This window comes from Poecilia mexicana, unplaced genomic scaffold (assembly GCF_051168715.1).
Source record: "Poecilia mexicana isolate PSO_F unplaced genomic scaffold, ASM5116871v1 scaffold_18, whole genome shotgun sequence".
In the NCBI taxonomy this organism is placed as follows: Eukaryota; Metazoa; Chordata; class Actinopteri; order Cyprinodontiformes; family Poeciliidae; genus Poecilia; species Poecilia mexicana.
In genome coordinates, this window is record NW_028263387.1 from 1,375,674 (window position 1) to 1,390,618 (window position 14,945).

At 39.2% G+C, this 14,945-nt stretch overlaps 1 protein-coding gene across 3 annotated transcripts in view; it reads right to left on the bottom strand.

Annotated features, from left to right (window-relative positions):
* Positions 1 to 5,046: 5,046 nt before the first annotated feature.
* The window catches only part of frem1a (Fras1 related extracellular matrix 1a), a 102,372-nt gene continuing 92,473 nt past the window's right edge, over positions 5,047 to 14,945 (bottom strand). For 2 of the 3 annotated variants that reach the window (XM_088015451.1, XM_088015449.1), the window contains one exon: positions 5,047 to 6,304. In XM_088015451.1, the coding sequence (XP_087871577.1) occupies positions 6,102 to 6,304 (203 nt within the window). In that variant the 3' untranslated portion in view covers positions 5,047 to 6,101. The remainder of the gene's footprint in view (positions 6,305 to 14,945) is intronic. The other variant, XM_088015450.1, reaches the window with a different exon arrangement.

The following is a 14,945-nucleotide window of genomic DNA, read 5'->3' on the forward strand; positions in this document are numbered from 1 at the left end:
AAATTGCAGCACCTCCCTGCGGTTTGTTGGTCTGGTCCAGTCTTTCACTCTGCGAATCTTCTCTGGGTCAGTCCGGATTCCCTCAGCAGATACCAGATGACCTAGGTAGTGCACTTCTTTTCTCATCAGCTGGCACTTAGAGGGTTTAAGTTTTAGACCGTGTTCCCGGAGCCGATCAAACACCAACTGCAGTCTGTTTAGATGCTCATCAAAGGTTTTAGAAAAGATGATAAGGTCATCCAGATATATTAGAAGATGGGTGAAATTCAGGTCTCCAAAACAGCAAGTCATGAGCCTCTGGAAGGTTGATGGAGCATTCTGCAACCCAAAAGGCATTTGGTTGGCCTCATACAGACCCATTGGTGTACTGAATGCTGTTTTGTGTTTGTCCTGCTCTGCCACCTCCACCTGCCAATAGCCTGAAGTGAGGTCAAGCGTAGAGAAAAACTTGGCCTGACCCAATGCTTCCAGAGCCTCTTCTATTCTTGGTAGGGGAAATGCATCTCTTGTGCTGCAGGAGTTCAGTTTACGGTAATCAATACACAACCGTAGTGAGCCGTCTTTCTTTGTGACCACCACTATGGGTGAAGCATAAGGACTCCTACTGGGCCTTATTACCCCTGCCACCTCCATCTCGATTAACATCTTCCTGACATCTTGCCACTGTGATGGGGGAATCTTGCGGTAGGGGAGCCTGAATGGCTTAGAGTCTACTAGTGGAATTTCATGTTGCACCGTCTTTGTGTGACCATAATCTAGAGGATGTTGGGAGAATACATCAACATTCCTCTCTACCAGCTTTTGAAGAGTGGAGCGCTGGTCCTCGTCCTCGACCGCAGCTTTACTCAGGTCAACACAACAACTCGATATTACCTGTGTCAGACTCAGACTTAGTTAATGTCCGGTTTTTGTATTTTATGCTTTTATTTTGATAAAGAGAACTTCCGCTGCTTTTGTTGTGCAGCGGCAGCTTGGCAACAGAAGGAACGGAAAAAAAGTTGCAACAAAGTTGTTAAATGTATTTTATTATTAGTGGCTCTATTAGTGGATAGAGGCACAAGCTCTTACGGTGAAACTCAGAGTTTACTCCTTATAAACCTGTCCATCAGTAAAGCCAACCAGCTCCAGTTGGTTCTAGAGATTCATATCAACCACTCTGGGAACAATGTGCATCAGTTCCTGTAAACAATCCACTACAACAATTACACCCTCAAGCTGCTGCTCCATCGTTTCTCAGCTGGCAAAAGCTATCCAAGACAGCATAGCTGTAAACAGAATCCCAGCGCCTGTGCCCATGGTGTTCAGCGGAGATCCCATCACCTACATTGAGAATGACAAGGCAAGTGAAAGACCTGAGAGCTCCACAAACATCATAGAAAGTGATTCTGAGTGTCACAAAGATGGGTCAGTCAGGTTGCACCTGCATGATTGTTCCTGTGTGGGTTTCTACTGCCCAGAGTCCATCTAAAGAGAAGTTAGTTTACGCTTTACTGGACACAAAGTGACAACACATTTATCAGTGAAGAAGTAATTAACCAGTTACAAGCAGATTCCCATCCGGTTAACTTAAAACTTACCACAATGCTGGAAGTTCAAACAATCGTCAAAAGTCAGAGAGTAGCAGGGCTACGTGTGAGAGGTTATAATTCAGATTTTCCACATTGAGCTTCCACCCTGTTACACAAAGGACAACATCCCATGTAATCATGACAACGCACCTACAAATGAAATGGCAAAGAAATGGAATCATATGGCAGACATTGAAGATAAGTTACCTCCTCTCCTTAGTTGCAATGCTGGATTACTTATTGGATTTAATTGTGCCAGAGCTTTAGGTCCAAAAAAGGTTCTGCTGGGAAAGGAGAATTAACCATTTGCTTTCCAGACAGATCTAGGGTGGAGCATTATTGGTATCTCCACATCAGAGTCAAACGAAACTGAAACAATTCTGTGCTGTGAATTATGGTAAAGGAATGGTCTTCTGCATCATCGATGGACATGATCAGTGTTAAGGATGGAAAGGTAAAGGATGAAGAGGCTCACAAAAGGATAACGTTTTTCTGGACAAACGTAAGGAAGGAATACAGAAAAGCAAACAAGGACACGGTGAGAAGGCTCTTCTATTCAAATAAGCTTCACACTCATCAGATATTAAAAGGCCTGCAGAAATCACATTGAAACACTCAAAGCAAAGGTTTAACAAGGCAGAAAATTACAATATGGACTATGTTGCACACAAGAATAACAGAATCAAAAGAGATGTGAAAGAAGTACAGAGCAAGGAATACAAGACGAATATTGTACTTACCACACCCAAGGGAACCAGCTACCACATCACAACAAAATGCATCAGCTAGATGTATTCATGGAAACAGACGATCTCCTCAAGGTGGGAGGATGACTTTCATCTATCAAGGACTCCTTCAAGCACCAAGATGTGATCCCAAAGCAACATTAACCAGGCAAACTCATCATATCTCAGAATCACAACAAAGTAAAGCACCAAGGAAAAGGATTCACCATAAAAAAAATCAGATGGAGTGGTCATTGGATCCCTGGGATAAGCAGAACTATCGCTTCATTCATCTGCCAGTGTGTCATCGGTCTCAGGCTTCGCAGAGCTCCAGAGGGCTAAGACCAACCTGTACAGCGTTTAGAGCGTCTCCTCCCTTCACACAATGTGGCATGGACTGTTTAAGGACAGTTAGTAATGTGCCGAATGCCATTCAGTCACTCAATGATACCTCACTAAGGACTTTTTGAAGTCTTGGCTATAGTAGACCCCTGACTGTAAATAATCTGAACAGCCATGACATGTTTTTATTCTGTTAGAAAGTTTTTAAGGTAATGTATACATGGGTTATTTTGTTTGAGAAAATTATTTCTGTTCTTGTGTAAACTCATTTATAATTTTGGTGGGAGTGTAAATAACCCCAACTTACTTGTTGTACTCCCTTTGTAGAGCTTATTGCCTTTTTGTTAGTTAACTAATGGTTTTTGTATATTATGCTTTTATTTTGATAGGAGAACTTCCACTGTTTTTGTTGTGCAGCGGCAACTTGGCAACAGAAGGAACGGGAAACAAGTTGGAACAGAGGGTGCATTCACACTGCAGCCTGAAGTGATCCAAATCCGATTTTTTGGCAATTCTGATTTTTTTGCCGGGGCCGTTCACACTGCCAGTAAATGCGACCTGTATGCGTTCTGCAGTGTGAACAGGCAAACAACCTGATAGTGTCCCACATGCGCAGTAGAGGGCGCAATAGCATCAGTGTTCTCAGTGTTCTTCCAGCTGCCATAAAAAGAAGTGCTCAGTGTTTGCGGAAGTAAACATGGAGGCTAACGGTGGAGCTTAGCTTACATATTTGAAGTTGTTGTCCGGCTGGAGCAGCACATTAACAACTTAATCCTCATATAGTTCGTCATGGTTGTTGTTTTTCTCACTTGCTTACTTCAGGACGCAGAATAGTGAGATTTGTTGAGAATCAGTGACCTTCAGTTCGGATGAATGCGATCTGGACGTTAGGTCGCATTTGAAACGGATACTTATCGGATATGGGTCACATTCGAAAAAGAATCCGACCTGTACTATTCACACTGCCATGAAAATATCGGATACAGGTCGCATTACGTCAAAAAAATCGGAATTGGTTCACTTCAGGCTGCAGTGTGAACGCACCCTTTAGGTGTTGTTAAATGTATCTTATTATTAGCAGCCCCCTTGATAGAGGCACAAGGCATGTCTGTTTTGTAAATAAGGACATTTCTTTTATTGATTGATTGAAATTATAAATTTGCTTTATCATATAAGAATACTGGTTTGGTTTATGAATGAGAATCAATATTTTAGTTGTGAACGTTATGTTCTGGTTCAAAAGTTACGGTTGTAAGAGCGTCGTTTGTAGCTTGCACTGTCTTTTGTTTGTCTTTGTTTGTACACCGCTCTTATGGTGAAACTTAGGGTTTACTCCCAAATAAACCTGTTCATCAGTAAAGCCCTGCGACAGACTGGCGACCTGTCCAGGGTGTACCCCGCCTCTCGCCCGGAACGTGAGCTGGAGATAGGCACCGGCACCCCTCCCGACCCCACTGAGGGACAAGGGTGACGGAAAATGGATGGATGGATGGATCAGTAAAGCCAAAATCCTTGATTTTAAGGGGGGTATGCTGCAAAGGTCTTTATAAAGCCTGACCTGCTGACTCCAATGTTGGGCGATACCAGTTTTTTTGTGTTTAAAGTCAGCTTGGGAACAAAGTTGCTTCTAGCAACTGTGAGATAGCTTTTTTTATTCATGCACGTGTAGACGTGACCTTGTGGGCAGGTCAATCAAATCAGCCGGAAAGGTCAGTTTCACATGCAAGTATTGGCTGATATCCCAAAAGTAAGGAAATCAGGAATAAGTGTTATGATCTATGTTTTCTGTGTGGTTATTTTTGAGGTTTTTTCTGTGTTTTAGTGTTCCCCTGTGAGTCTGTCTTCCCTGTTGATTGCTCCCCAGATGTGTCTACTTACCTGATTACCCTCCCTGTGTATTTAAACCCACCTGTTGTCTTTGTCTCTTGTCGGGTCCTTGTCTTAGTTTGTCTATCGTCTAACGCAACGTCTTGTGAGTCAGTTTGTTTTTCCCCTCAGTAGAACTGTTAAGTCCTGAGGTAGTTTATTTCTATGTCCAGTCCACATGTCAGTTGCTACCGGTATTAGCTACGTGCTTGTTTGCTGCCGTGCTTCCTGAGCCAGGACTGTGTTCGTCTCTCTCATTAAACGCTTCATCTTCACCATACCTGGGTCTCAGCGTCAATCCTCACCACCATCAACAACCACTTTATGACAATAAGCTGGTGATCTGTGTATTTGTCAGCATGATAGAGGACAATGGAACAACGTAGAATTGATAATAAAGTTGATCAAAGACAAGAACACAAAAACTTTGGAACTGTGGTCAAGAATCTTCCCAGATCATAATTTTCTCTGAGAATATGTGGTTATGTGTTAAAAAGCTCTAGATAACTTTAGATAACTCTAAAATATAAGAACAGAAGAATGCATCACCATCCATCATATGCATTTATTTTTATATTCAATCAAAAACAAGTTTCAGTATCTCAAAGAAAAAAGCAAAATATCTAGAAAATCCATTTGCAGCTTTGACTTAACATTTACTTTACATTCAGATCATTAAGGATTTCCAGTCTTATTCAAGACAAGACATCATAGGATTAGATGTAGATGTACCAGTGTTAATATTATTCAAATATCAGTTAGCACAAAATATCATTTAAAAATATGTATTAATTAGATTTTTTTATCTTATTTATGGCACAAAAAACTATTTCAATTATCTAAATGCTTTAAATTTAAACCAAGTATTTAAACACGTATTTTGTCAGTTTTGTGTGGACTCACCGAGCCGAGGACGACATGCTGGATCCGTTCAGTGCCTGAGAAACCCTGAGAACGGCTCTCAGCCTGCATAAAAGGGTTTCTTTCATGCTCTGCTGGGAGATCACATGATGGAGATAATCACATTACTGTTTACCCATGTGGTTCAAACCCTCTGGCCCTGATCTAAATAACGCAGCCTGGGCTTGGACAGCAACAGAGAATCAATTAAACAGACTTGACATGAACGACTTTAAAAGGAACTCTTTGTTGGCAATTCTCCAAATTCTGCTCATATGTACAGTAAAAGTACAATTTGAGTTATTTTCAGTTGGCCATTTTAATGGAACAAAAGTAAAGAATTTGACCATTAAATTACAGTTCATAACTGTGGAAACATAATTAAACTCAGATGAAGTCAAGAATATATACAAAATAAAAGTAAAATATGAAAAATAAAAAATGTTCACAGAGATGAAATGTTCTGGTGCAGTATGTGTGGAAAAATTTCCAACTGTTTTCACACCATCAAAAAACCAAGTCATTAAAAACTTTAGTACTTTCATTGGTTAAATAAAGCACAGTGTTCTAAAGTTGCTTTAGAGCTACAATAAATCATAAAATCATAAAAGTAGGCCATAAAAAAAGACCCCAGTGGTCCTCGGTGACAGGTTATTTCCTGAGCATCAGTAGCAGCTTATCTCGCTGCTGCAAGTCGTCCTCAAAGTTTAACTGAGCACACAAAACGATGAGCTCTGCTCCTCTTGCAGTCTCTAATTTGCCACTTGGCGTTTCTCCACACCAGCACACACTTCCTGTTTCTCTTCATTTTGGAGCGAGGGGGGGTCTTCCTCCAGTTAGTATAGCTGACAGGCTCACCGCCCGCCCACTCCCACCATCCTTCAGCCTCCCTGCTGTTCAGACCTTAAATGACAGAATAGACCTTCTTATTTAAAAATAACAAGAATTGGTGAAAGTGCTGTGCAGCTTATCATAAGACAACACCACACAAAAAGCATCGGTTCAGTCACGCTGAAAGCGAATATGGCTTTTTAAACATATTTTAAGGGTTCATTCACACCAACCCTGTTTAGTCCGCTTTAAGCAAACTCTAATTAATTTATCTAGAACAAGGGTAGCAAACCTGCAGCTCCCGAGCCTCTTGCAGATCCTGTGTGGCTCTTTGATACTTAAATTTCCCACATTCCTTGAAGGCAGCTGTTTGTTTATGTAGGTGTAAATACGGAATCGAACTCTATAATGCAGACCAAAAAGCAAACTCTGGTCTGCCTAAAAACCTAGATCTGGATAAATGGGGCCAAAATAAATGCATGGAGTCTAGCACTACAGGGAGAAATGTCTCGTAGTTTTTTACCAGACAAAAAAAATATCCATTAACTGAGGCCTCCCATGTTTTAGGTTTATTCTTAAAATAAACTCTGAAAAGATCACAAGGACACAAAGGCTTGTCTTTTGCAACAGGGGAGACGCACGTCAGACTTAGCTGTTCAACAAGAGCTTGCAAACCTTTGATGTTTATTCTCTTCAGAATGTCATCACAGTGATAATTCAACAGCATAGGCAAATACAGGCATATATGGCAATCTCTTAAGACAGCTGCATGGACAGGCGTTTTGCACAGAATGTTTCAGTTAGGTGTCAAACTCATTTTGGTTTAGGGGCCGCATACAGCTTAATCTGATCTGCAGGGGGCCACACAAGTAAACTCATTGCAAGATTAAATAGAACCAATAAAAGTGGACTTGTTGATTTTTATATTAAACGAATTTCACTTTTACAAAATATATTATGAATAATCTAAGTTTTTAAGAAAGGTATCTGCAATTTCAACAATACCTTTACTCAGTTAAGCATTTATTTAAGTGCATTAAGCATAAGAACTGATCTCAGTGATTGTACAATGTTGCAAAATATTTATTCACAGTTTTTGGAACTTAAAAACACTGTCCTGCATCACAAAATACAACAGACAAAAAATAAGAAAAGATTTAAAATAAATTTTCAACATCTGGGAAGCAATTTGAACAAATTATCTGGCTTCACACATTTGAAATCTTAAGTGTCAGCTGTTTTAAACAGACATTTGATTAAGTACATTTGTTGATGCATAAAATGCATACATATAGAAAAACTTGCATACATAACATGTATGTATGTTAGCATGCACGAGAAATATGAGGTTGCCAGGGCCAAAATAAAAAGCTGGTAAAGCATAGAATCGAACTTGTTTACAGAACCTGAAGCTCAGTGCTGCCATCTGCTGTTAGTTCCGCTGCAGTGTTGCATCATGTTGTGTGCTCTGAATAAAACACAGCGCCCCTCGTGGACAGTATAGGAACTGCAGATTTTCAATTAAACGAAGTATATGTTTTTTCATGAATAATGATAATGCATTTAGCCCCCGGGCCGGACTAAATCGTTCGGCGGGCCGGTTCCGGCCCGCGGGCCGTACGTTTGACACCCCTGAGTTAACCTATCTTGTCACAGCTCAGGAAATGCCTGCACATTATCTGGAAACTTCTTTAACGGACAAACACATTTTGCAGAAGTATAAAAACATAGCAGATATAACAGTAAATAAATGGTAAAAAATATTAACATTTCCATCACCAGGTGCCTTCCAATATTGTTCTACCGTCAATAGAATATCTCTTTATTGGGGCCTGCCTTGGCAATGCATAAGGAAGGGCATTGCATGTCAGGCACCTATTGTTCTATACCCAATAGAATGTCTCTTTATTGGGGCCTCCCATTAGCATTACATAGGGAAGATCGAAGTAAAGCAGTCACTGCCTCCCATGTAATGCATGGCAGGCACCTATTGTTCTACACATAATAGATCGTTTCTTTATCAGTGAGAATGCATTACTGCACTCTCACTTAAGATCCTCCTCGCATTTTTCGGTCATTAACTATTTCTGCTATTTTCAACTAATTGTGCTAATTCATATCTCAAAATGTTCAGCTTCTTCAGGAGATTGCTGTTATGACTTTTGCTAAAATTCACTATTGTACTTTTTAAAATAATTGCCCTTTTGTGCAAATTTTTTGCCCAATTGAAATACACGGTGGAATTCTGTAACTGTCATCAGTTGCCAGAGTGTACACTCTAGTAACTTCCGTTTTTGAACTTTTAATGCTTTCTGACAAACAAAATGATGCTGTTCATACATATTTCACTGTAGAGAAATAATTTATGCATTAAAATGTAGCCATGTATGTCTCTTTAAGGAACTATTATTATCATTGCTACAGCTCTTTCTGCTTACTGTCAAACTCCTCTGGAGTACAGCCATGTCGCACCTTCTCCTATTCTTTCAATGTATTTTTCTCTTGTGCTCTGTTTCTATCTGTGTGTTTGCATTCTGCATGTCTACCTTTCTGTATGCCTTCCGCTTCTACTGGTTTTAGTGTCTGCAAAGGTCTTCTGCAAACTTAATCAATTTTAGCAATTCATATATCAAAATGTTCTGCTTCTTTTGCTCCTTTATGCTTTTTGTTTTGCTGTTTCACTTCTTCAAATATTTCTGGCTTTGTACTAATTTCTGCTTCTGCTAATTTCTGCTTTTTGCTATGTTTCACTGTTCAACTATTTCAACTATTTCTGGTTTTGTACTAATTTCCTCTTGTGCTAATTATGCTCTTTCTTAAGCTCTGTTTCACTTTTTGACTTTTTCAAATCATTCAAGTTGCACACATACTTCTGCTGAATTCTGCTATACCTGTCCTAAATTTCATTACTTAGCAAAAGTTTTCTACAATCTATGACTGTAGCTTTTTTCTCCTTCTTATTCTTTGTTCTCATGTTTCTTGCATTTCTCCATCATTCATTCTGCAAATATGCTTCTTTTGCTCCTTTATGCTATTTGTTTTGCTGTTGCACTTTTTCAAATATTTCTGGTTTTGTACTAATTTCGCTTCTTTTGCTAAATGTGCTATAAGATCTGTTTCACTTTGCAACTTTTTCAAATAATTCAGGTTGCACACAAACTCCGATATATCTTTGCTAAATTTCATTACTTAGCAAAAGATTTCGACAATATATGACTGTAGCTTTCTTCTGCTTTTTTCTACTTATTGTTTGTTCTCATGTTTCTTGCATTTCTGCATCAATCATTCTGCAAATATGCATTCTCACGGCTGTTTCACTAGGAACAGCAATTTTTCTAGTCAGTGAGAATGCATTACTGCATATTAAAATCCTGCTCACATTTTTCGGTCAATTCAAATATAAAAATGTTCGGTAACACTTTATTTGAAGGGGGTTGAATAAGACTGTCATGACACTTTCATAAACATGACATAACACCTGTCATGAACATGAATAAGTCTTCATGAATATTTATGACTGTCATAAAACGTCATTCGGTAAATTATGACACTTTTTAATACAAAGTTGACATTATTCAAAATGTCTTTGTTATGACAACTTGACATTAACCAGGAAATCATTACTGTTTAAACTTTACCTTTAATAACATAAAAGCTGTGTCCGAATTCAGGGTCTGCATCCTTCGAAGGACGGATTTGTAGGCCGATTACGTCATAGCGTGGCGACAAGGCCTGTCCGAATTCAAAGACTCCTTCAAATGCATCCTTCAAATGCGTCCTTCTTTTCCCCAGATTTGAAGGATGGGTCCGGTGTATCCTTCACGGCCCACGATATCCCATAATTCATTGCGGGTTCCAACTGGGCATTCAGGCAGAGCGATAATGGCGGTGAATAGCGACAAATTATTTAGCTATATAACACTTTAAATGACACAACGTGATTTGGTTCAACGTTTTTAGGCGAGAATGTAAGTGTGTAAATCTCAAATATCTGCTCGGTTCATCAATACATCACCTAATTGCAATATTGCTCTGACATTTTCGGACCTGTCTGCTACCGCTGCTTTAACAGCCAGCTCCCCTCCAGCTGTCAGCTGGCCGGGCGCTCCAGGTTCGGTATACTGAGAGAAAACGCCTAACTCCTGGCACAATGTTATAAAAACTCCCGCTAGCTTTCCCCAATGAGTGGGAGTTAAACACCGATATTATTCAGACAGGTCTGGTTGAAAATGTTTGGTTTACAAAGTATTTCAAAGCAGAGCACATCGGTTTGTTTGATTAATTAAAGTTAAGCCTTCAAATATAATATGTTTATTTAACCGTAATGTCCTATCTGCGATGTGGAGAGTATTATATTTGTAAATGAATAATTTGTATTCCTTGTAGAAAAGTGCAGTACACATTTGAACATTTTATAATCAAACTAAGAGATTTCCTTTTTACTATGGAACATCCTTAACTATAAAAGTTGAAGAATAATATAGAAATCAGTAATACATGACTGAAAAACAAACTTCGGCTCCGTTTTTTTTTTCTTCTCCGCTCTCTGCTTCACGCTGTCACGGTTGCTTGGCAACATGAGTTACGCTGAGGTGGGGGCGGGGACAGTTGGTGAAGGCTAGACCTGTCCGAATCCACAGATATTTTTCTTCCGGTTTTAGTTTATTCCCGGCCTTCGAAGGACCCGTCCTACGTAGACCAGTCCTTCGAAGGATGCAGACCCTGAATTCAGACACAGCTAAAGTTACCTAATTTTTAAAGTGCAATCAGTAATACTTTTATAACAAATTTATATCAGTAATGATTTCCTGGTTAATGTCAAGTTGTCATAACAAAGACATTTTGAATAATGTCAACTTTGTATTAAAAGTGTCATTCTGCTAATTTATGCTTGTTGCTATGTTTCACTGTTCAGCTTTTTAAAATATTTCTGGTTTTGTACCAATTTCCACTTCCTGTGCTAATTATGTTATTTCTTAAGCTCTGTTTCACTTTTTGAAATCATTCAGTTGCACAAAAACTTCTGCTTCTTCTGCTGAATTCTTATACCTTTGCTAAATTTCATTACTGAGCAAAGGTTTTCTACAATGTATGACTGTAGCAATCTTCACTTTTTTCTACTTCTTATTCTTTGTGTTTTTTTGCATTTCTCCATCATTCATTCTGTAAATATGCTTCTTTTGCTCCTTTTGCTATTTGTTTTGCAATGTTTCACTTTTTCAAATATTTCTGTTTTTTTACTAATTTCTGCTTTTGCTCATTTCTGCTTTTTGCTATGTTTCACTGTTCAATGGTTTCTAATATGTCTGGTTTTGTACTAATTTCCACTTCCTGTGCTAATTATGCTATTTATTAAGCTCTGTTTCACTTTTTGACTTTTTCAAATAATTCAGGTTGCACACAAACTTCTGCTTCTTCTTCTGAATTCTGAGCATTCATTCATTACTAAGCAAAAGATTTCTACAATGTATGACGGTAGCTTTCTTCTGCTTTTTACTACTTCTTATTGTTTGTTCTCATGTTTCTTGGATTTCTGCATCAATCATTCTGCAAATGTGCATTCTCACGGCTGTTTCTCCATGAACAGCAATTTTTCTAGTTGGGGCCTGCCCATAGCAATGCATAGGGCGAGCGACTGAATTGAGAAGCAAGTCAGTCACGGTGCTAGTAGAACACTAGTGTGCTAGTGAAACACCCCACTAGCACACTGCCTTGTGCAGCAAGCCAGAGCATTAGCATTAGCCTTTTCCCTAAAGTTAGCTTTTAACTAATTTTCTTACTTATTCACAATGTTTAGTATACTGAATGGAGTAAGTCAATGACAGACAACATGATAGTGATGCCCCACATGCTACTGATAGCCTTCACGCTAACATTAGCATTTTGTCTAATTTTAGCTTATGCATTCATTTTAACATAATGAATGATAAAAGTACGGTTTAGTCAACATGCTTCTGCCTCTCCACAGGTTATTGACTACAACTTAGCTAAGCTTAGCATTGATGCTAATTTTTAGCATCAGAATGCTGGGTTCAAACCGATCGGCATACTTTGGCAGGCCCCGGTTAAATTTCTTCAGGAATTTTCTATTATATTTATTATATTCTGAATTTCTCAGTAAACTTCATTTTAAAGGGCCACACTAATCCCATCTGTAACAGTGGTTGAGTTAAACTAGGGTTCCAATCGACGGGCACACTTTGGCAGGCACCATTTAAATTTCTTCAGAAATTTTCAAGTTTATATTATTACATCAAGATGAATCTGAAAATCACTTCATTGGTAACAGGGTGCCAGCCTATTCAAAGATTTCATAAACTTAAAATCAATTCTAGAGTGCAAAGGCAGCCAGTGGAAAGAACAGTGTGAGAGTGCTGTGGTCTCAAATGTGTGTTTTAAATATCCAAAATAAAATACACCAAAAACAATAAATAAAACTGAGAAAAAGAAACACTTATAAACAAAGCTATAAATAAAATGGGTTATCATTCCTCTGTAAACTAAATTGTCCACCAAAAATATTAATCATCAGAATGGAAATGATCAAGCTAATTTTAATTTGTCATGCGATTGCAACAAGTTTACTGGCATCACATTTTACTGGTATGCAAACATGTGTGTAATGTGTGGAAAACTCTGATGCCATGCTCTCTAAAAACCAGTCTTGTAGTACTCGAGATCGGTCTTGGTCTCGAGACCATTTTTTGATGGTCTCGGTCTTGTCTCGGACTCAAGCATTTGGTCTCGGTCTTGTCTCGGTCTCGGGCGCTGAGGACTCGGCATTTTATTTCAAGACCAGTCGAGACTGCAACTGTGAAAATATCACTAAACGTACAGCATAATGTCCACTTTATTTGTTAACATCTTTGTTTTCAGTGGATGCAAAACGCACCTATTAAAATCCAACCAATAATGTGTTTCTGTTACTTCCCTCCCCACCTTTCACTCGCACGCGGCGCTCCAAGACATGCGCAGTTGTTTTCTCTGAGCGGCAGACGATGTCTGTCTAATCGTCAGTAATAGAATTGTGCTGCATAAATCATACGAAATCCGATGACCACAGATAACTCAGCAGCGCTTCGCTTTCACAGACGGTGGGGACAACGTCTAACTTTATTCGTCACTTAGAAAAGTAGCTCAAAGAAAGGTAAGCTCCGATGACGTGATGTTAGCAAAGCTAGCTGTACAGAGACACGTTATTTGTGATGAAAAAAGTTGCCACTCACTGCGCTGAAATATTGTGCGGAGGTGTTGACTGACTTGTCGCATATATGGGACAACGCTGTGTCCAAAAGTCTGCAATATAGTGATGTGACATTCAGGAACAGTACGATTAATCTGCTCGTCTCTTTACTTATTAGATAGGACTGGAGTGTCGCTGAGAGCCGTTGTTCTATCAGATAGCCATACGCTGTCAGGATAGCATACATGCAGTGAGTAGCATGCCCGCGCATGCGCATTAAGAAGTCCGACCGTCAGTGGAGTTGTCAGTTCAGCAGAGGCAACAAGTTATGACAAAAATAAGTCATTAAATTGTTTATAATATGATAAGTAGATATACATGCATTGTCGTGGTTTCAAAGTGTATTTAAAGCAGAGTCTAGCTGCAGCTGCAGTCAACTACAACACACGCCCATGTAAAACTCATTAACCTACTTATTTAACCGCTAAGTTAGGTTGCCATGCAGCTGTTAATAACAAAGTGTATGATGATCTACGTCATGATTCTATGTTGCTGATTAAATAAAATCATATGGTAATGACAGCGTATACATGTCTGAGCTAAGCGTATGACTGACAACGTATGCTGATCTAACAGAACACCGATGTTCTATCAGATTACCATGAGCTGTCAGAATAGCATACATGCAGTGAGTACCATGCCTGCGCACGCGCATTAAGAAGTCCGACAGTAAGAGGAGTTGTCAGTTCACCATACGCAGCAAGTTCTGAGGAAAATAAGTCATTAAATTGTTTTCAATGATAACTATATAGATGTACATGTGTTGTCGTGGTTTCAAAGTCTGGCTGCAGCTGCAGTCAACTACAACACACGCCCGTGTAAAACTCATTAACCTACTTAACCACTAAGTCAGGATGCCATACAAGTGTTAATAAAGTGTATGATGATCTATGTCATGATTCTATGTTGCTAATTAAATAAAATGATATGGTAATGATGTGTCTGACAGATATAGCCGTGAGTTTGTTCTAAGCGTATGCTGACCTGACAGAACACTCTTCTTTGTTCTTGTAATGCTCTGCATACACTGCAGTACCTATCATTATTTTATTTAATTATGTACATTGATATTTTTTTAATTAACAAATAAATAAGACACAAGAATGAAAGAGCACGCAGAGCATGCACATTGATCTTTGATTGTTTTCGTTCAAAGTGGCAGCTGTAATGTGTGCCATGGTGTCAGACTATCTGGCTTCATGTAGTGGGAGAGAGGGTGAGAACAGTCACGATGAGCGCCTTGTGCATGGTTACTTCTTTCTTGTTGCTCCTTGGTCAGTGTTCATAGTTGAGTGTTATTTGCCATCCGGGCATTGCCTCAATTGCTATGTTAAATGGTACAGAGAGTGGTGGTTCCTGACATGAGCAATATAGGCAAATGCCCAGGGCATTATCTTTTTAGGGATGGCACCAGACCACCGCGGATTGTAACACAGAGATGGAAGCAAAGCAGAACAAACAGTTTGTTCT